The sequence below is a fragment of the Equus przewalskii genome, chromosome 5 (genome assembly GCF_037783145.1).
Source record: "Equus przewalskii isolate Varuska chromosome 5, EquPr2, whole genome shotgun sequence".
Taxonomy (NCBI): Eukaryota; Metazoa; Chordata; class Mammalia; order Perissodactyla; family Equidae; genus Equus; species Equus przewalskii.
Genome location: NC_091835.1, coordinates 38,312,444 through 38,335,775, shown reverse-complemented (window position 1 = coordinate 38,335,775; position 23,332 = coordinate 38,312,444). Strand labels below are relative to the sequence as shown.

The 23,332-nt window shown below is 37.9% G+C and overlaps 1 protein-coding gene across 2 annotated transcripts; it reads right to left on the bottom strand.

Moving 5' to 3' along the window:
* Nucleotides 1–7,610: 7,610 nt before the first annotated feature.
* Nucleotides 7,611–15,281, bottom strand: TMEM52B (transmembrane protein 52B). Of its 2 annotated transcripts, XM_008534783.2 has the most exons (5): nt 14,619–15,281; nt 12,643–12,686; nt 10,887–10,925; nt 10,177–10,343; nt 7,611–9,194 (listed from the first exon to the last, which is right to left on the bottom strand). In XM_008534783.2, the coding sequence occupies exons 1-5, from the start codon at nt 14,670–14,672 to the stop codon at nt 8,950–8,952; spliced, it is 549 nt and encodes a 182-aa protein (XP_008533005.2). In that variant the 5' UTR covers nt 14,673–15,281; the 3' UTR covers nt 7,611–8,949. The 2 variants fall into 2 exon arrangements, with proteins under 2 accessions (XP_008533005.2, XP_070475157.1); XM_070619056.1 differs by lacking the exon at nt 12,643–12,686 and having other exon boundaries at nt 14,619–15,233.
* Between the last annotated feature and the right edge of the window lie 8,051 nt (nt 15,282–23,332).

Here is a 23,332-nt window from a genome sequence, read left to right as displayed (position 1 = left end):
TGCTACCCCATTCCTGGAACAGAGCTCTTAAAACCCTTGGAATTTCCTAAGTGATGAGAGGATAAAGGTGTCTTTTGTTATGTTAATGAGTGACTTTTGGAATGCCTCTAGGTAACCTAAGGATGAGCACTAGTCACCAGAGGAATCACCCATGACATTAGAGTTGAAATTTTCAGTCCCAACCCCCCTTCCAGAAGGAAGAGGCTCAAAATTGAGTTCAATCACCAGTGGCCAATGATCTAATCAGTTAGGTCTGTGTAATGAAACCTCTATACAAACCCAAAAGGACAGGTCTCTGGGAGCTTCCAGGTTGGGGAACACGTAGAGGTGTTGGATGAGTGATGCACTGGGAAAGGGCATGGAAGCGCCACGCCCCTTCCCACATAGCTTGTCCTATGCACCCCTTCCATAAGTAAAATATTTCTATGAGTTCTGTAAGCCGCTAGAGCAAATTAATCAAACTGGTGTAGGAGGTCATTGGAATCTCCAAACTATAGCCCAAAGGTAAGAAACCCAGAGGACAACCTGGACTTGCAATTGGTGTCTGAAGTGGTGGAGCAAGGGCAGTTGAGAATTGAAAATTGAGTTGAATTGTAGGACACCCAGCTGGTGTTGAAGAATTGCTTGGTGTGGGGAAAAACCCACACATGAGAACTGGTATCAGAATCCTACAGCCCTAGAAAACAAATATAGACAGTGAAAGAAAGAAGGAAGTTGAAAGCTCACAAAGTCAAAAAGAAGAAGAAAAAACAGAAAATAATATTGGAGGTTAAAAAGAAAACTGATAAGTGATAACAGACAGAGTGGATTTGAGAAAGGGAATCCAAAGATGACACTAGGGAAATTCTAAAATAACCTATTATTTGTTACATAATTTAGAAAGTCTCAGGCATTTTTACCACCAGGTAACTCCCTTGCCCCATACAGCTATGTAATTGTCTCTCCCCCATCCCTTTCTAGACTGGAGATTTATCTGGACAGGATAAACAAGGTCTATGGACTGGGGAAGCTAGAGAAAAGTGGGCTGATTAGAAAACAGCATACATACAGGTGAGAACTTACATACTGACTCTTGAATCCCCGACCTTCTTCCTTCTAGTCTGTTCCCAGAATTCTAGCAACCTAGTTGGATTTCCCCATGCCTACGGAATTTCAAATGGGCTTTTTAGTGCCCTGTTCTTAAATATAAGTAGACAAGGGGTCAAGTATTTGAAGAAAAGATCTAACATAAAGCAAACAAAAAGTGAAAAACAACCTGGAGAAAATAAAAAAGACTACTCCAGGAGAAAAAAATCAAAAAATTTATCATTAATATCCTCAGAGAAATAACAGAAAATATTACATCCATGAAACAAAAATAGCTTCAATCAAAGAATATTCAGACTGAAGAAAATCTTAAAAATTATAAGTATGAGAAGTGAAAATTTCAATAGAGGTATTAGAAGAAAGTTAGGGAAATTTCCTAGAAAGTAAAGCAATAAGGCAAAAGATGGAAAAGAAGGCCAGGGCATGTAAATTAGAGGTCCAACATTCAAATACTAGGAGTCTCAGAGAGAGAGAATTCAGAAAATGGGGGTGGGGGGGGGAGTCAGAACTTGTTTAAAGCTAGTTATGACTTCAAAATCCTAAGGAAAATTATTTTCTTCCTAGAATTTTATGCCAAGCCAAACTATTATTAAAGTATAAGGGTAGCACAAGACATTTCTTAGACATGGAAGCTATCTAAAAATTCACTTGTGTATCTGTTTCCAGGAAACATCCCCAAAATGAGGAAGTAAACCAAGAAAGGAAAAGACATGGGATATAGAAAACAGGATTCAACACAAGAGAGAAGTGAAGATAATCTATAAGATAGGAAAAGTGATTAATATTTATGATGTGTTAATATACATGCTTTATATATAGTATGTGTATAGGTATTAACACCCATAATCCTCACATAATAATGTAATGTATATGTACTCATTTTACCATCATTTTACAGCTTAAGAAATTGAAGCATAGAACAATTAAGTGGCTACACCAACATTGTAAGGGCAAGAGCCAGAATTTTAATCCATAAAGCCTGGTTTCAGGCTCTTAATCATTAATATTCTTTTTCTTTCTTCCCATTCTACTCATCTAATCATAATTATGATATAACTATGTTTAGAAGATGGGAGGCACAAGAAATGTTCAGATGTGTCATGGTAGCAACGGTAGGGATGGTGGTGATGAAAAGGAGCTAAATTTTCATCCTTCATAATGGCAAGTCAGTAGACGATGCTCCAAACTGAAAATAAAAATCAAGAATAGCAACGTATGCGTAGTATTTGGAAAAATGTAGATGTAAAAACATCAGCTAAAGTGTAGGAAGTGTGTCTGTGCGTATGTGTGTGGTGGGAAGGTGCTACTTTTCTTCACAAGCCTTGTAGAGCTATTTGACGTTTGAATCTATGTGAATGTATACATTGATTAAAAGGAATAAAAATGAAATTGAAACATAAGGGCAAAAGGTTTTTCAGTTTGATATTTGAAGTCTAAGTTGAGTGCATAATGTACACCTGAAATTTATATAATGCAATAAACCAATGTTACCTCAATAAAAAAATAAATGAAAAAAAAAAGTAGTATATAGATAAAACCAGCTCAGTCTCTCAGCTCTCTGCAAGATACATCACTTCTCTGCAATTCAGCCTCCAAAGCTCATAAAAGGGAAAACATGTGTTGGAGAATTAAATAGTACCCTATGGGCATTCAAATGGTTATGATTACTTCCCAAGTATTTGACCCAATGAACTTTTGTTCCCTTTGAATTGGATTTGCTTTTATCTACTTTGATATTTACTGAGTTTGGATTTCCAGTCTTTTTGAGAGAGGGAAAAGATAGTGCTCAACTTTACTACTCATCATAATTAATATTAACATCAGAGGGGAAAGCGGGTTCTAAGTCTAGTGCAAGAGGGGACTACAAGAGAGATCCTGCCTGTATAAACAGATTTGATGTACAAACTGGGACTCAAGAAAGGTCACTAGAACACTGAAATCATTTGTCAAACAACGACAGCAATAACCGAAAGGGAACATAAGCAATTAAAGGATGAGTACTGGGAAGCTGAAATATAGAGAAGAGGCATTAAATTTAGTCTGCCTGATTTCAAAACTTTGCCTTTAACAAAACTTTTATGAAAAAAATTAAAGTATTGTCTTTGGGGTGGTTCAATAGCCATACTGGTCTCCTTATCCTCTCCATCCCACTTCGCCTCTTCAGCTCCTAGTGACAGCAAAAGTATCTTACAAGTTACATCATCCTTTCCCTCCCCAAAACTTGCAAAGGTTTTCACAGAATGCAGGATAGGGATCAGACTCCTTAAACTCACATGTAATGCCTTCCATAGAAAGACACCAACCTATTGTCACCGACTAACTGCTCCGAGTAACTCAAAGGAGTTTTTTAAGGCACTTAGCTGTTTCTCAAAGTTGTATTTCAGTTAATAGATGCAACCACCAACCGCCCTGAACTGGTCCAAACCCCACTGCAAAGAGCAATGCCTGTAAAGAAGGGCCAAGAAATGTCCGAAGTTACCTTTGTTTCATTTTAATGTTAAGATCTCTACCCCAGGAGGAGCTTAAGCCTTATTAGCATAACATGCGATGTATGTGAAAGCGTGTTTTCAAACTACACCTGCGTGAGCTTATGCCCATCTCTACATGTGAAACTTCCCTTTTGAATATTCATTCTCCATCTGAAATAGAACGCCTCCGCTTTCCCTTGCTCCAGGGGCCACAGCTTTGGAAGTGATTCCCTGTGGGCTCCTTATGTGTTGCAAATAAACAATACTTTGTGTGACGATTTCTTCTGGTGAAGGTTTTGATTTCAACTCACCCATTTTGGTTCAGTAACACTTTCTTTTCAAATTCATTCCTATTATATCACTCTTGGAATTTTTAACATTCTCCATGATTCACGTTCTCATTTTTTCTATCTTTGCTCATAGACAGAAAATGCTCTTATACCGTACATTTGATGCTTAAAATTCTATCATCCTTCAGGTTTCAGTTCAAACACTACCACTTTCCCAACCCTCTTTCCAAACTCCCAATTATGAGAAATTCTGAGGCAGGAAATAGTGCAATTCTGGCTTAACCAAAGTGGAGTTGCCAACAGAAGGACACTGGCTAACACTATTCAGAAACAGCATGTACAATATTTTCCACAGTTGAACTCTCAATGTATCTTGGACAATTCATGAATCATTGAAATTGTTTTCCCAGTCAGTCAGCTTGCTCAAAGGAAGACTTCGCATCCTGATCTCTTTATTGCCTTCCAGCCAATCTGCTTACCCAAAGAAAACAAAACAAAACTTGCAAACAAATAATTTGCAATTTTTCTCCCCTGCCCCTTAAATTTGTTACATAAATCCCATTTTTGCTTTCTTTCCATACTTTCATGTACAAGTAAACTCTTAATGTGTTAACTAATCAGACCCTCTAATAAAGATCTTATAGGCCACACCTATACAGCCAGCTCAACAAGATTCTATGTTGCAGTTCCTAACCTAGACCTGGATGGGAAGCAGGCCACTGAAAGGCATCCTGTACTGTTCTATTTACTTCCAAACCACAGAGAAAGCCAGTCATCATAACCCAATCAATCTTCTCTCAGATGCATCTTCCCCCAGAAAGGAGAATCTATATTGCCTGTCAGATCTCTCACAGATTAGGAGCTCTGCGCCACCAGAGTCATTTCCTCCTGCGATGTAGATATTAACACTTCCTTTCAGATATTGATATGACACTAGACATGGCCCTGATTGCTTGTAGAAATTTTGGTTTTGGTAATTAAAAAGCAATAAAAAATGTTTCTTTTTTTGCCCAGGGTAATCACCCTGGGAAACCCAAAGTAAGCTGTGAAGGACGGATAGTGCAGCTTTACTGCCAGGCTGTAGGAGATTTATACATGTTTGTGTCTTTTGGGCTGAGAAAAAGGTGGTAGAGAATCTCCACTGCTTAAAATTAGAGGAAAGACCTAGAGAACAATGGTTTAAAAACCTTTGTTGTTTATTTTTTTAATTTGAGCACAGTTTAAGTTTCACTGGAAAAAAAATAATGATTATCATCCATTTCATCACCACCCCCATGTTCATTTTATGGTTCTCATAACTTTTAACTAGAATTTTTACAATATGTTCCTAGCTGGAATTAAGACTTGCCTTCTTCACACTTCAGCTAAGACCTCAAACTTTCATCAGAATATCTTTCTAAAACATTGATCACATTATGGAACTCTCCTGCTAATAAAACATCAAGTAGCTCCTCATTATCTTCAAGTTCAGTGTCTGAATTACCTAGGACAAGGTTTAACAATGTGTCACTTTTCTTCTTCAGCTCTATACTCCCCCTGAATTTTTCAATATATAATTCACTCTAAACTACTGTATACCAAAGGGAACAAGCTAGCAGAAAGTGAACAATTAAAAAATAAGCAAGGGGCTGGCACCATGGCTGAGTGGTTAAAGTTCCATGCGCTCTGCTTCTGTGACCCAGGTTCACAGGTTCAGATCCCAGGAGTGGACCTGCTCCCCTTGTCAGCCATGCTGTGGAGGCATCCCACATATAAAGTAGAGGAAGATTGGCATGGATGTTAGCTCAGGGCTAATCTTCCTCAAGCAAAAAAAAGAGGAGGATTGGTAATGGATGTTAGCTCAGCGTGAATCTTCCTCACACACACACACAAAATAAATAAGCAAGAGGAAAAAGGAGGATGGCAAGGATGAGGAGTTGATTATGTCATTTATACCAATATATAGGGTCTATATGGGTTTATGGGCTTTATCTTAGCCTGGTTTATATTTCACCATCAAATGCCTTTTCCCCATTTTAGAAATCATTGTCTTGAATTTCCCCCTAAATTTGGTCACTCATTTCCCATAGCCAGTCCATCAGCAAGTCTTGATGATACTGTCCCCAATATATTTTTCAAATCCCTACACTTGTCTCCATTTCCACCTCTAATATCACCACATTAGTTCTATAGTTTTATCTATTCTTCTTCAATAGCCTCTCATCTGGTCTTCATGCTTTTATAATTGTCCTACTCCAGCCCATTCTCCTGTAGCCTGAGCTCAGTGTCTTAAAAATTCAAATTGCATCAAGTAACTTACTACTTAAAATCCTTGGCTTCTCAATGCATCTGAAATGCAGTTTAGACTCCTTGCCCCCAGGACCCCTCTCCCTCTCAGACTCCGTTGTCCATAGCTGTCTCTTTAGCACCCTACAATCAGCTACTCCAGTCTTTTTTCAGTTCTTCAAATTTACCAAACTTTTCGTCATCATTGAAAATGCCCTTCCCTCACTCTGCCTTTCCCAAGGGTTCTTTGCACTTTTAATGTTCGCAATCATTTTTGCTTTTCTTGCGCTCTGTGAGGACAAAGAGTCAGACACCATGTTCGTCTTGCACACTTTCATACCCCCAGTTGCCTCTGCATTATTCTTGGCACATAACTTCCTAAATAAGACCTGTTTGATAAAGAAACTGTTGAATCAGTGTAATGCAAAGCACAATCAGAAGTGTTTTACTGGAGACAAGAAAGAACACGTATATCAATAAGACTGGAAGGAAGGAGGAAAGGAGAAGTTTGTAGCTTTGGGGGAATAAGTTACCTGAAGGCTTTGATTTCCTCTCTGAACTAGAAAGACAAGTCCCTGGCTAGAATTAATGATAGGTGATGGAGTATGCAGTTTGATGAGAGCCACTGAAATCTGAATAACTACTAAAAGAAATGGAAAAATTACTAAAGAAAATCTAGAAGAAATGGTTCAGGTGTGGGAGACCATGATCTTGTAATGACCTCAATCAATAGAGTTGAGAGATTTTCTGCAGCACTGCTCAGCCGTGTATGCTTTGGGGAGAAATCAGTTAGCTTCACTGAACCAATATTTAAAGTTTGAAGGATAGGTGTGACGAAAGTTAAAAGGGGTTAAAAAAAATTGAGTGCAGTGGTGAAAGTGATTGAGCTGATTAACAGGTGCCTTAGGTTGAGTAGAGAAAGAAGTGAAGCCAAATGGGTGCTAATAGCTTCTGACAAAATGGGAGGGTTACAGGAGTGGACTCTGTGTGGTTAAGGAGAGGGGCACAGGGCAGGAGAGAGGTGAGGCAGAGAAATACCTTTAGAATAAGAGACTTATAGGCAGGATTTCTTCCAAGATCCTCTTATACCCGATGACATTTTAATTTCTTCAAGACTGTGGTAGCTTGAAGGATGAAAAAGTCTAGAATATTTTATGGAATGTGTGATAATGAAGTCATTTATATGGCAGTGGCCAAACAAGGCCACCTCAGGTGCTATTATTAACCATTCATGCATTTCAACAATTTCCAGAGGCAATTTGATAAATGATTCAGGATAAATTCAGATCAGCAGCAGGTTATACTCACTTAGAACATTTTCCCTCTGGCTGGGCTGAGGGAGCTTTCCAAGAATGTATTTAATGAGGTGCTGCACTCCTCAGCCATTCCCAAGCTCTGTGCTGTCTCCCTGAGTACTGGAGCGAATTCCCGAATAAACGAGTTTTCTCAAGTATTCCTTACCTCTACACAGAACATATTGAGAGGAATCACATATTTTCAGTTGTTTACCTCCATTAGCAAATATTTATTGATGACATTAAGCTACTTCAGGTGTGACTTCACAATAACAGCAGACTGGCTGACAGAAGGACAAATCAGAAAATAATTCTCAGCAGAATCATAGCAGGCAGGTGAACATGTGATGTCAGTATGAAGAATAACAAACACATGTACAGGATACTTTACAAATCTTGTCATATATGTCTAGCTTATTTGATCCTCCCAACAATCCTCGGAGGTGTTATTATCTCCGAATTCACAGATGAGAGAACTGTGCTTTAAAGATTTCAATGACTTGCCTAAGGTCACTGGTGAGTAGTTTTTCCCCAATTACACTTTACTTCCTCAATTTTCCAGTAACAATGCATTTTGGAAGTAGTACGTTATGTGGACAGCTTAGCACTACACAGCGATGGTGCCACTGGGAGGATCCCATCCAGGCTTAGTTCAATTAGTGCTTGGAGAACTGGAGAGATGTGCAGATAGGCTCAATAGGAGAATGCATTTTCTACCATGGTTCCAGTAGGTGGCAGTAAAGGCCACCACTAGAGACGTGTGTGTGCGTCAGACACTTGACTTTAAGCGGTCATAGCGAAGAGGAAAGAAGCAAAGCAATGCTATTCTTTTAGAGCACAAAGGGTGCATGTGTATGGGTGTGTGCGTGCATCTGTGTGTTTGCAGGACAAACGAACTGAAAAATTAATAGAACTGTTATTGCATTCTGTGCAGTTTCTCGTACTGCTGGTGAGTAAGATCAGAATGCAAGAAAGTTGTTGATCTTTGGCACTTCAACACTATACTGTGTTCTCTTAGCCCAAACTTGCAATCCTACACCTGGATAGATGTCTAGTTAGGTATTACAGGATGTCTAAAACTATCATTGTCATTCAGTATAAAAGTGAGCATTCTTTCAAGAGGAAGGATGCATGAATTCGGTGCATTAATGTTTATGGCTGTGCCCACACTCTTGTCTTTCTCCACAAGCGTCTTACAGTGTATTAGCTGGTAGAGAAAAAAGCACCTTGCAGTATCATCTGGATAAAGGAATTCGAGAGCTGAAGGAACCCAAGATAGCTTTGATGATTTCCTGTTCAGTAGTAACTAGCATTTCTAGAGGTTAGTTATAATTGTTGGCCATTGGATAAAGAATGAGAGTTTTCTACTAGAGCATTCCACATCAGAAAATATATGTCTAGAAATGAAGAGTTGGAATCCATCTTTTCCACAGAACGATGATTAGATTCCATCCTAAATCTTCTGAAAATTAGAAAAAAATTTGTTTGTGAATCTCCACTGACTCCGGGGATACCCCCACCCCATTTATAAAACCGGAATTCTCATCAATTTGAAGAGTGTTCTATTTCAGGAGACTCTTTCTCTGTTGGAGGCAGCTGCTTTTCTTTCAGCACTGGGGATAAATGAGGTGCTCTCTGCTCACACCTTGCAACTGTGAAGCGACTCATGTGAAGAGCTTCTTCGTACCCTGGGAGGGTGTCCAAAGAGGAGGGCAGATGGCCCAGGGAGCTGTGGGAGTGAGTCACCGCCAGGATTCTTCGAGCTGAAGGGCCAAACGCTGACTGCAGGGCTGGTGAGCAAAGAAGGAATAGAGCTAAAGCGAACGTGACATCCTCAGAAAGCAGAGAGTTACAACACACTTAATTTCCCTTCATTTTTAACAAGTGTCCAAACTCATTGTCACTCTCTACCACAAATGTTATGAAAATCCTGTGAAACTTGTTTAGAAACCAACTTTACTCTGCTAGAAGATCTTGTTTGCTCTGATATCCTAAAATAATCTAAATTATCTTCCCATACCTCACAACCCTGTGTTTTTTCCCTTACAGACTTGGAACCCTTTACACCAACCCACTGAAATTTCAGACTCCTTCAGAATATTATTTCTGCCTTATTTATCTTTTCTCTAAATTGACAGTGAGAAAAGGGAGGCAGGAAAGGTGAACAACGACACGTTACATTGTTCTCTATTCAAAATAAGTATCACAGTGCTTTTCCAGTTCTGCCTGGTATTTACTCTCCAATTTTAGGAACGAATATGATATAAAGAAGAGAATGGAAGAAAATAAAGGAAAGTGTCCTATGATTATCAAGGGGGTATTGGGGTTAATATTTACTGTATCAAGACTTGAAGAATAAAGAACTAAAAGTACACACAACTAATTTCTCTGAAGATATAAAATAGTATAGATAATAGAAAATGTAGGTTTCTACAAAATCTGAGACATTTTTGAAAAGGAGATATATTTAGAGCTTAAGATAGTTTTATCAAAATAACTTTTTCAACTAGATACTTCTTCCTATATAACATTTCCAATATTGTCTCCAAAACTTCACTTCTTTCTTCACTCTATCACTAGTCAGACCAATATTTGAGAATACAACATCCCTGAGAGCCCGGGTCACTGTACCATCAGGCTTCTGGAAATTAAAACTACCCCAAGTTTTAGAATCTTAAATACTGTTCAAGCAATGTTTTTATACTGTTGTACTATCCTAATCGTTTGTTTAAATCTCGGTTCACCTCCCATGTTATAAGTCAGTGTACTCACAAGTGATTGAGTTCTGGAGAGTGCTGTCATGATCAAAAGCGATGACCGTCACTTCATAGGGTGGCTGGCCCTCGTCTTCCCTATTCTGCTGGCGACTCAGACAGCAGCGGAAGCACACAGAAGTCAGGACACATAGGAGGAGCAGCGCACCAATTACCACCAGCAACCTGCATGGAGCCCACGGGAAGATGAAAGCTCTGTGATCTAGTTTGTTCCCCAACTTTGGCATAATCAGTCTTCAATGTCTGCATTTTGATTCTTGTTTGAGTATTTTATAAATTGGTCATAAGATTTTAATTCCAAGGCTTTCATTCACCTATATACTTCTTTATTTTGTCATCAAGAATAAGTCTGTTCACTAGAACAATTAATAAAGATCTAATGTGGTTTGGAGGCCCTGCTTTTTACTTTACTGAAGTAATCTCCTCTATGTGGATATTTCTAGAGCTGACCCTGAGAAAGTACACAATAATCTGTTGATGTTGGCTGAGGAGATGGTAGTGAAATAGGAAATCCTGGCATATTGTCACATAGGTTAGTGATGAAGTAAAGAAACTTTTTACTCCATGAGATGCAAGGTGAGTGGGCTGGCTGTCTCATACATTTTTTCCCTGCTTTCAATATATTTAAAAACTAAAAAAATAATAATACCCCTCAGAAAAATAAAGTCCCTTTTAAATGTCTTTCTGCATAGGATAACTGAAACTTACCATATATACCAGAGATGTACCCAATCTGTGGTCAGGCAACTATGGAAAAAGAACAAAGTTTTTTTGCAATAAAAATATAGTCAATGCCCGTTATAATTCAAGAATCAGAAATATGAATTATGATACCTTGTTATAATAAAAGCATCACAGGTTATATTAACTTCAGTGTAACCAGCTGAATCTATTGTGAAATGGGATGCCTTAAATAGTATTTTACAATATAGATGACATTGTATAAATCATTTTGTAAATCATTATAAGAAAGACTAAAGTGGTGATCATGAAAACAGTGTTAATAGAAAATGTAACCATAATCATTTTAAACAGTTATGGTGGCAATTACCAAGAAAGAACACGCAACGCAAGTTTACAAAGAGGGAGTCTGAAAATGGAGATGCAAGTTAGGATTTGTATATTTTTAAGGTCATTAAAATATAAACGTAAAGAAAATTTCAGTTATAAGCGTGAAAGCAATGCAATGAAATTTGTACTTTATGTTTTGCAAGTCATTGCAAAAAAGGCCACCATAAAACTGTAAAAACTCCCACCATAAAAAAGAGCCCTAAATTTTTACATCTAGGATCAAAACTGATATGCATATCCACCGAGACTAAACAAGAAGGAGGAAAAATGTGGAAACCAACTTCATTATGATGAAAGCTAATTAAATATTCTGAATTAACTAGAGCAATTATAAATTTTCTCTACAGAAATAAAAATAATATGGAACCCACAGGAGAAGGAGTGTGGGATAAGCTCAGGAGTGGGAAGGGGAGGGGATGGAGAATATTTTCTTATCTTTGAAGATGAGTAAATTTAATAACACTTTCTGGCTTATCAGTCTCAATCTACTGAAATCCACTTCTACATCCTCTCTTTGGTTACACAGTCATAGAACATACAGTTTACTTTTTCACTGAACAGGGTCTCCTCTAGGTTTTCTCACATTCCCCATTTGTTCAAAGCCCCTTCTAATTGTACAATGTTGCAATTCTGATTCTATTAAAAATGACTCTTGCTATGGTGGCAAGTGTCTAAACCTCAGAGAGCATGTGACAAGTAACCAAGGCCATCACCATTTCTCGTGAGTTTAACAGACTTGGCTGTTGCAAAACCCTTCCCATAGCTAAATGTGTGTTTTCCTTCAGCCGAGCAAATGTTTTGTTCAAACTGTCCCTGCTATTTTTCATAGCTTATCTCCAAGTGGAATGAATCTCTTCTCTTTTTATTTTTTGTCCTCTGTGTGTACATAAGACTTAATTGTGACAGGCGTTGATTACAGGATAACTACCTCAAAGTACTAGTTAAATGAAGTTTGTAATAAATATTAACCTGCCCTAAAAAATAGAAAATGCTTTTCAGATTTGAAGTGATAACATTATTGGGAAAATCCCCCAAGTATATCTGCCTGTGACTAAAATTGAATCCAGTCTGTCTTGATGAGTCACTGAGAAGCATGAGTAAGAAAGACTTTTGCAAATTTCTCTGACTGTATAAGATGAGATGAAGTCTGCTGCTATGATAGGAAGATTAGCTTTGTAAAAAAATGCTGTCAGTAGTGTTATTTTGAGTACTTAGGGTGACATATATGCAAGTCTTTATTTTTGAGGAAGTCGTCTGTGAGATTAGTGGGTTGATACCCATTTATGTAGAAATAAGGGAAGTCACAGATACCTAATGACATCTTGACCCTGTTTGGGTGTTGATGTTTTTGTCTGTTTCTCCTTCCTCCCAGTCTGAACTTTCGGATACTTACTGTTCAGGATTGATACAGTTCTCCTCACATCTTGCCCAAGGAAGCTGTAGGAGGAGAAATAGTCTCAGACAGGGAAATGTCTCATTTGCTCTGCTCATCCCTCATGACTGTGCTCTTGTTAGATGAGTTGGTGAGAGAAGGGTAATCATGGAGACAGGGTCATAGGGTCAGCTGTGTTTAGGATTGTTTGTTTCATCTCTCCTAGGCCTGTTTTTTTGTTTCATTTGAATTGGGGAACCTGGAAGAGTGAATGTCTAATCTGTTTTTTTCTCTTTCATTTTTTTTGGTGGTGGGTGAGCATTACTGCCTTTTTTAATGAGAGGGGGCATTTATATCAATTTATTTGTCCTAGAAATTTCCTGATCTGTCCCTCAGGATATTTTTATTGTCTTCCTAAGTCTTTCCCAGTGCAGATTGAATTCTACCCCACTGTTCTTTTTCATTCCCTCAGTACATCAATAACTCGCCATACAAGAGGTGGGGGGGGGGGGGGGACATTTATTGAATAGCTACCTTATGCCAGTCAAACTGCTAAGGATTTTTAATATTTCATTACATTTTATCACATAAATAACCATGTAGGTGTGTATATTTAACCTTATTTTGAAAGGTTAAGGGACTAAGGCCTAGGGGTTTAAGTAACATGACCAACTGCACATACCTGTTGAAAAGCCAGAATTCAAATTAAACTCTATCGTATATATGTGTTGAAGGAATTAATAGAATCTGGGGCAAATCTGCTCTAACAACTCCTTGACATGGATGTCAAGCCCCTTCTACTCCTAGTAAAGAAACTTCCCACCCCTTCTAGCTTACATTTCGATTGACTTTCACCTTCAAAAACCTCTTTAGGTAAATTTTTGTTCTAGAAACTGTTTTTTCTCTTCCAATAACTTGACTGACTTGATATTTCAGGAAATAAACAACAAAGACCACAAAGGTCCTCTAAAAAGAGACAGAGATTTGTACTCATTAGGAGTTTTTTGGGGGGACACATACTCATGACATGTCAGGTGAAAAGTATTTGCAAAAGGACTAACATCTGTCCCCTCAGGTAATGTTTGAGAAACTCCTCGTTTTGTTTTAATTTAAAATATTTGACCACTAATGATGATAAAGCGTGTGTTTCCTCAACCCAGGCCTGGTATTTTGACTCACTTTCTTGAGTAAGGGTAAGGAAACCCTCAAGTGCTCAGCAGATAAAATGCCTCTTTTCAGGCCTGTTGCCAAAAAAGAAGAGAAAGGAAGGGAAGGGAGAGGCAAAGAAGAGAAGAGGAAGCCAAAAGGAAAAGAAAAAAAAAGAAATGGATTTTCAGATTTTAATCTAATTGGCATATAGGAAGCAAAACAGACAGCCCCCACCCTGCCAGGAGCTGTACGGGAATCTGAAACCAGCAGTTTGTTCATTTGATCTCCTTAATAGATTTCATAGCCATATAAACTTCCCCTTGATGATTGTCCAGAACCCCTCAACCCAATGACCCCTTTCTCAGCTAATGAGTTACTTAGGAGCTTCCAACTTGTAGTGGGGAGAAAAATAAAGATTCAAAGTATTTTTAAAGAATTTTCCTTCTCAACTTATTTCTGCCCCAGAGGCACCTACTCCGCTAGAATAGTATTAAGGCTAATGTTGGAAGCTCAGTTTAGGGGAATTATGTAGTTAGTTTTGATAATTTACTTGGGAATTTTATAAGATGCTAGAAGAGAGAAACATACATAAGTGGCACTTCTAAATTGCCATAGCTATCCTACTTGTACCTTGTCAGTGTTGTTGTCCTTAGTCACACATGTACGATGTAACCCTATCAGACAAAGGAAACATTCTAGTTATTCTTTCCCACTACCCCTTTGGTTCTATATAAGTCTTTTCTCCTCATTCATTTCTCCCCAGATTCTTCTGAGAGTTGATTAATCTTAGAAACAAACAAACAAACAAACAAACAAAGCCTTATTCCTGTGATTTTTTTCCAACTCACCTGGATGACATACACAAGGAAAGAGGCAGACACGGTGCGGACTTGCATTCCCATCGGGCTGAACAATGCCTTCTCCAGGATCACGCACTGAGTGTTCGTGGCCTCCTTACCATTCTTTGTGCCATGTCTGACTTCTTGACCTAGAGTACTTAAGGAGAAAAACTTTTCTCAGCAGTAAATCAATTTTTCCTTCTCTCTCTCTTTCTCTCTTACTCCCTTGAGCCTTTATTTTCTGTGGTCTTTCTCTCCCCTTTCATCCTAGCTTCTTTCTCTATTTCTCTTTCCGTTTTTAAGGTCTCCACATTTGCTTCCCTTTGCCTTCTTTCCTTCCCTTCTACTTTTAATCCTTTTTTTTATGTTTTTAACTTTCTTCCACTGCCCCCAAAAGGAAGCCATTCAGAGAGGACACATTAATGCTCTGAATTAGATATTTTTCTAAGCAGTGCTGAGAAACTTGACTTTGGGGAGGATCAAAGGCACATTGCTGGTGACCAAACAAATTCTCTTCTCCATCAGAAAAGGAGTAATATTCTCGGTCCTTCACTGCAGTGCTCCAGGTGACTGTTGAAGGTTGAAAGGCACCCTGCCAATCTCCATTCACTCTCCTCTCCATGTGATTAGCCCTCCTCTCTTGCTCTTTGAAACCCTCCCCTTCACTATGTTGATAATCAACTCTCCTTGTTCTGGGTCATTCGTTTTATTCCTAACCATTGGAGTAGACTGAAAAGTTGCCAAATGAACTGGAAAGCCAGACCACCTTTGGAGAAAGCAGGTTGGGATATTAGAATTTCTGGGTGCTATCTGTGAAATCCCTTTGTACCTGGACTTCAATTACCATTGAAACAGACAAGTCAGACAGACAGACATATTTTTTAAACTGGGTTCCAAGATCTGCAGTGCACTCCATCTCTTTCTCTCTCTCACAAATAAAATCTAAGGTCAGAGTAAAAATAGGCACACGTGGAAAGGACATAGAATGTTTGTAAAGACACATATTTACAGGAACAAATGAATGCTGTATAAATCATTTATGCTTAAGCTGCTAATCTTTTACTTAACATAAATTATTTAAAAAAATTTTTAGAAATACAAAGAATTTCATAAGAAAGTTAGACATTAGTTTATAGGGATATATCTATCTCATAAGAAGAATAAAACCACCTTTCAGATCCTTTCTAACTCTGAACGTCTAACTGTACTGAGTGTTGAGGGGAGACTGTTGGGTGGGGTTGATTCTAAGAACCATCACACAGCATGACAATGTGATATAAGAATGGAGGCTGTAAACATTTTTTTTTCTCAGATAAGAAAATCGAATAGTGAAAGAAAAGCACAGTATGATACTGGTGATTCGAAATCATTGCATTCCAAAACTAAGTGAGTACTACATTATTTTTTAAAATGTGAAGAAGTTGGGGTTAGGATGAAGAGAATTTTCTGAATTTCAGTGGAAAGCCTGGCCAGGTGGGAGGTATTTTATAGAATAGGAGAGCAGAACTCCAATCCTAGCCCTCCACTAAATTATTACGTAGTTTCTCCACACTTTGATTTTCCCATGCATGAAACAGGAGTGGAATGCCCACTTGATCTGCTCTAGATGTTGTATTATAGAGAAAATACAATCAGAGACATGATGGCATTTTGATTAGAATATTTATACCTGGGTAGCATCATTAACCTTTCCCTTCTCTTTCTCTTGTCAGAGAGACTGCAGAGTATCATGGCTAAGAATCCAGCTAGGTTGTCTGGGATTAAATACTTGCTTTGTCACTTATCAGCACTATTATCTTGGGCAAGTTATTACATCTCTCTGTTGGTTCAGTTTCATCCTATATAAAATGGGATAATAATAATAATAATTTTACTTTGTAGACTTAGAGAGATTAAAGAAGTTAATGTGCGTGAAGTGCATATTATTGCCCTGATATAACAAGTATTTCGTAAGTGTTAACTAAGATTATCTTGATTTACACTCAATTTTGTCAATGACCTTCACCTTCCATGTGCTGGATAACTGATGTCCTTCATGCCTCTCATGAGTATTGTTTCCATGACCATGTTTTAGCTTTCATAGTGTTCCAATTCTTGAATATTTCCTCTTGCAATTCTAGCCATGTCTGCTCCCAATCATGCCAGCCTTCACCTGCATGAACAGGTTTGCCAATTAACATAACTATTTTCCCCCATTACACTTTCTTGCTATGTGATTGCTATCATCATTTTGCCCTCCAGCTTCCTAACAGGTTTGAACAAAATAGTATTCTGTTAATGACCTACATGTTACTTTTCTTTCATAGAATTACTACTGCCATTTTTTTCTCAATGTGTTTTTCCCTGGAGAAATAGAATTTCTGTTTATCTTAATGAAAGTGATTATGGCCTTGGAAATTTTAGCTCTAAACTCATTTGCTATCAAAGCTTCCGTTTACAGAATGAGGAGAGAGGAAAGAAGATTCAGGTAGGAAGACTGAAGAAGGTACACATTGGAAGGGCAGGTAGTTGAGGTAGAGGAGAATGATCTTACAATATTACACAATCTTGTTGTAGTTCCATTGAGCTTGTAAATCATTAGCTTATACCCAGGTTGTTAAAGACTTGGAGTGGAACCAATGGAGGGTACATGTACACAGGCCTTTTCACCTATGCTTCAGGGAATTGTTATACAATAGCTGTAACAAGTGGGGCTAAATAATTACTTATTTCTGGTCCCTTTGGTTATTCTCCTTTTGACCTTGCCTAAGTCAAATGGCTTACAATAGGTTCCCAGAGAAGACTCTGTGCCTCAGAGAAATAGACATGGGACTATTATCACTCTGGTGCATAAAGAATGAGCTATAAAGAGCTGAGCAGTGGGTTGGGCCACAGCCATGGCTTGAAAAATAGATAATATGACAGGAGAAACGAGTTCCATCCTACAACCACTGGGAGCTCCACTAGGAAGTGTCTCTGTCTTATGAATCAAGATTGCAGCCTAAGTATTGAGAGGCATCCTCGAGGCATTGAAAGTCAGTGATAGGATTAGAATTAAAGAAGTTTAAAAACACAAAAGAATAAAGTTTATCACAGAATTATTGGCTTTATATGCCATGTAACACATTACCACAAATTATGTGAGCAGCAATTTAAAATAGCACACATTTATTATTTCACAGTATCTGTGAATCAGAAGTGTGGGTAAAGCTCAGTTGCATCCTCTGCTTAGGGTCTCACAAGGCTACAATCAAGGTGTCTGCTAGGTTGTGTTCTCATCTGAAGCTTCAACTGGGGAAGAACACTCTTCCAAGCTCCCTCAGGCAGAATTCATTTCTTTGTGGTTATAGGATTTATGTAAACTTGCTTCTTTAAATCCAGCCAGAAAGAGAGAGAGAAGAGAGAGAGGAATTTTAGCAAGATAGTCACTATACTTCATGTTATCACATATACATGATCACATTCATTCCATCACCTTTGCTGTACTACAAGTGACACTCACACTCAAGGGGACATTACACAAGGGTATTAACACCAGGAGGTGGGGATAATAAGAACTACTTAAAATCTGTCATCTGTCTGGGTATCTGCCACAGAAGGATTTTAGAAATTGTCTCCATGGATCTTTAAAAATAGGAGTGTCCCATATGTCCTTCAATGGATTAACAGATAAACAAAATGTGGTATATACATACAATAAAATATTATTCATTCTTAAAAAAGGAAGGAAATTCTGACACAGGCTACAACATGGATGAACCTTGAAGACAGTATGCTAAATGAAATAAGTCAGATACCAAAGGACAAATGTTGTATGTTTCCACTTATATGAGGTACCTAGAGTAGTGAAATTCATAGAGAGAGAAAATACAATGGTAGTTTTGAGAGGCTGCGAGGGGGAAGGAATTGGTAGTTGTATAAGGGTACTCCAGAGAAACAGAACCAACAGGATATGTGTGAATAGAGAAAGAGATTTATTATAAGGAATTGGCTCATGCAATTATGGAGGCTGGCAAGTTCAAATCTACAGTGTGGGCTGGCAGGCTCAAGGCCGAGGAGAGTCAATGGTGCAGTTCCAATATGAAGACAATCTGCTGGGAAATTTTTTCTTATTTGCAGGAAGGTCAGTTGTTTTCTTCTATTCAGGTCTTCAACTGATTGGATGAGGCTCAATCACATTATGGAGAGAAATCTGCTTTACCCTACTGATTAAAATGTTAGTCTCATCCAAAAACACTGAGAAGGATATTTGACCAAATGTGTGGGCACTCTGTGGCCCAGTCAAGTTGACATAAAATTAACTATCATAGGAGTTATTAACAGATCAGAGTTTCGGTTTGGGCTGATGAAAAAGTTCTGAAGATGGCTGGTGGTGATGGTGGCACAACAATATGAATGTACTCAATACCACTGAACTCTACAAGTACAAATGGTTAAAATGGTAAAAATCCTATGTTAATATGTTTTAGCACAATAAAAGAAGAGAGGAACTCACTTGTTTCTTTCAGCCTTGAATAGTGAAAGGCAAAAAATGGCAGTGCAGAGGAGCCAGATCATGCAGAAGGCGGTGATTGGTCTGCATTTCAAACTCTCCACATTGTGACTCCTCAATATGAGCTTCTGGTTTGAGGGAAGTCAAGAAGAGATTTCAGGATGACCATAGTGTCAGTGTCCTCTACCTCACACTGTACTTTTGAAGTCTTTTATGAAATGTATATTCTCTGCTTAGGTGATCTGAAAAGTCCCTCAATGAATCCTTTTGACAGAGATTCATATTGCATTTATAGTATCTCTTAGAAGATGTAACTATGTCTCATTAACTGACATAGCTGAAAGAACGATGAGCTGAGTTCTTGTCTAGCATCAGACAGAAAAGAGATATTCAGTAAATTACTTAAACCTTTTGGGCTTTAGTTCAACTTTCTCAAAATGAAAGAATTGAGATATATTTTCCTTAAATTTCTTTGTATTATAAAAATCCAGCTTATACTGTTGCTGTCTTCATAGTTAAGAATCTCACATTTTAACTGTCTATTGTTTGTGGAATATTACCCAAGTTATATGGTACGCTAGGGTGGTAGGAAAGAATGAGCTTTTCTTCATAGAAGAAGATCTGTCTTCACTCTTAAAGGGCTTGTAATTTTTTTGGAGAGATGGAATAACATTAACAGATTTGAAAATCAATACAGTGCACTGTTAGAGTATATAAAATGAGGAGAGAAAAAAATGATGTGGCTATCTCACTTGTAGATGTTAAGTATAGAGAATTTTTTTTAAGAAAAAAAGAATAAATTGTATTAGAATGGAGTACTGGATTTGTAGGACTCATCATCAGTCCTGGACCTCTTACTGAGCTTCCTATGGGTGTTGACCCAAAGGACAGTGGATAATTATGCTCTCCTGGGTCTCCTGGCTGATGTGTGGATGTGAATACCAGAAGTCTGAAAGATCTAGCTCAACCTTAGACCTTCTTTAAAGAATATAGTTCTTTCTAGTGCTGTGTTTATGTTTGGGTGTTTTAACTATATAGCCACATATATCCTTCTGAGACTCTTCTCAGGACAACCCATAAAAGGCTACTAGGATTTGATGTGCTCACATGAAATATGTGTCATGTCCATTTCATCAACAAGTGTACTTATATGTCTCATCTTAATCTACTAGAATATCTATGACATCTGAAATAACTGAGTCACTGTGGAAAATGGTAAGGTGTCCTCTTCGTTGTGATATCATTTCAGTATTTATCAATTCATCATTAAAAACAATTTCTTAAGATTTCATTTATGTGAAAGTCACCATGGTGAATGCAAAAATGTATCCAGTCTTGCTTCCTGGCACTCACAGTCGAGCAAGGTGGGATGAGGCTTGGGTAATAAAGGTAAGTAACATTGATTTATTACAGCTGATTTGACTACGATATAGTCATGTATTGCTTAACAATGGGGACATATTCTGAGAAGTGCATCCTTAGGTGATTCATCACTGTGCAAACAACATAGAGGGTACTTATACAACCTAGATGGGATAACCTATTACACACCTAGGCTATACGGTATAGCCTATTGCTCCTAGGCTACAAACCTGTACAGCTTGTTACTGTACTGAATACTGTAGGCAGTTGTAACACAATAGTAAGTATTTGTGTATCTAAGCATAAAAAATGTACAGTAAATATATGGCATAAAAGATAAAAAATGGTACACATATGTAGGGTACTTACCAGAATGGAGCTTGTAGGACTGGAAGTTGCTCTGTCAGAATCAGTGAGTGAGTGGTGAATGAATGTGAAGGCCTAGGACATTACTGTACACTAATGTAGACTTTATAAACATGGTATACTTACAGTATAATAGATTTATAAAAGCAATGATACATTTATAAAGAGTTTTTTTATTCAATAGTAAATTAACCCTAGTTTACTGTAACATTTTTACTTTATAAACTTTATTTTTTTCAAGGTTTTTGACTCTTTTGTAATGACACTTAGCTTAAAACACAAATACATTGTACAGTTGTACAAAAATATTTTCTTTTCATCCTTATTCTATAAGCTTTTTTTATTTTTAAAATTTTTTACTTTTTTTTTTTTTACTTTGTAAACCTTTTTGTTAAAAACTAAGACACAAGCACACACATTAGCCTAGACCTACACTGTCAGGATCATCAATATCATTGTCTTCCACCTCCACATCCTGTCCCACTGGAAGGTCTTCAGGGACAATAACACACACAGAGCTGTCATCTCCTGTGATAGCAATGCCTTCTTCTGGAACACCTCCTGAAGGACTTGCCTGAGGCTCTTCTTGAGGGAGTGTCACTCTTTTCAGAAATATGTCCATGGTGGTTTTCCTGACTTGTTCATTTTTTTCATCATAGATTTGCTTGTAAGCAGATAACGCACCATGAACTTTCCTCTCTTTTAAAGGAAACCTTTTGTTGTTGGTGTCCATGTTTTTAAACTTTTTAAGGAAGTTGTTGACATCAACAAAGCTTTTGCTAAACCCTTCACTGTGAATTTTCTTGGTAGTCTTTTTTTCTCCTATAGTTTCCTTTGCTCTTACCTCTTCTTCAGCTATGTGTTCCTGTTCTAGTTTCAACAACTCCTCATTAGTCAATTCCTCAGGAACCACCTCTAGGAGTTCTTGAATGTCATCCTCATCCACACTCAGGTTAAAGTTGTTTGCTGTCTCAACTGCAGCCTTTTTGATTTTTGCAATCTCCTCATCCTTGGAAAATCCTTTTAAGTCATAGATGAACCTCGTGGGTATGTTCTCCCAGATTCCATTCATACACTCCTTGGTGACATCACCCCCAAGCCCAATCAAGGTTCTTGAGGTAGTCATAGATGTTGTAATCCTTCCAGAATTACATCAGTGTCTTCCTCAGTTGCAGCAATAGCCTAGTCAGAGGTCCTCCTCAGGTAGTATGTCTTAAAAGCTACCAAAACTCCTTGATCCATTGATTGGGTCAAAAGAGATGGTGTTTGGAGGGAGAAACACCACTTTGATTTGATGAAGATCACCAATAAAAGGAAGATGTCCAGGAGCATTATCAACAATAAGCAAAATCTTGGAAAGTATGTTATTCTCCAAACAGTACTTCTCCATTTTGCAGCTTAGCAATTCAGTAGGGCATCTTGGAAGAGAAACTGAGTCACCCACGACTTTTCATTGCTCCTGCAGTGCTCTGGCAGTGTGTGCCTGTTGACGTGCTTGAAGGCCCTGGGGTTCTCGCTGTGCCAGATCACAAAGAGTTTCAATTTGTAGTCAACAACATTGCCCCCAAGCAAGGCTGTTATCCTGTCCTAAAAAGCCTTGAAATCTGGTGTTGATTTGGCCTCCTTATGAGTGAAAGTCCTTCCAGGAATCCATTCTCAACATTGGGAGTTTTCATCCACATTGAATATTTGCTCTGGCAAGTAATCTTCCTCGACATTCAGTTTAACTAGAGTTTCCACAAATTCTTCAGCTGCCTTCATATCAGCACTCACAGACTCATCACTCACTTTCCCATTATATAATAAATAATGATTTTTGAATCGTTTAAACCACCCAGAGCTAGGAATAAATTCAACATCATAGGTCCAGCTTTTTCTTTCAACATGACCAAAAATATTTTGGCTTCGACTGTGATCATAGTACTGCGAGGTATACGTTTCTGTGTCTGTCTTCAATCCAGGTCGTTAGAAATTTCTCCATGTCTGATACAGGCCCTTCTTGGATTTCTGTTAGTCTCATTGGCTTCAGTGAAGCAGATCCTTTAACAGCTTGCATCACTTTGTTCTTGTTCTTCAAGATCATAGCTATGGTGGAATGGGATATGCCTGAGTGGCGAGCAATAATCATCACTGATTTTTCACCTTCATAGTTCTTAATCACTTTTAATGTAATTTTAAGGTGAATCATTCTATGAGGCATCTTACTGGCAACATTAGCAGTGGAGTTTGTATGCTTAGTGGCCATGATGAACAGAACAACACAAAATTAAATGAAGAGCAAGAGAAAATGATGCAATCAAAAGACATGGTAAACATGAGCTATATGAGGCTGCTGCTGTCCTAACACAGCATTAGCTTTACAGTAAACATTTATAAGCAGAAAAAGTACACTCTATCATTATTTTATCTAATTATAAAAAGTATAGTATAATAAATATATAAACCAGTAACATGGCCACTTATTATCATTATCAAGTATCAGGTACTGGCCATAATTTTACGTTCTCTATTTTTATTTATTTCT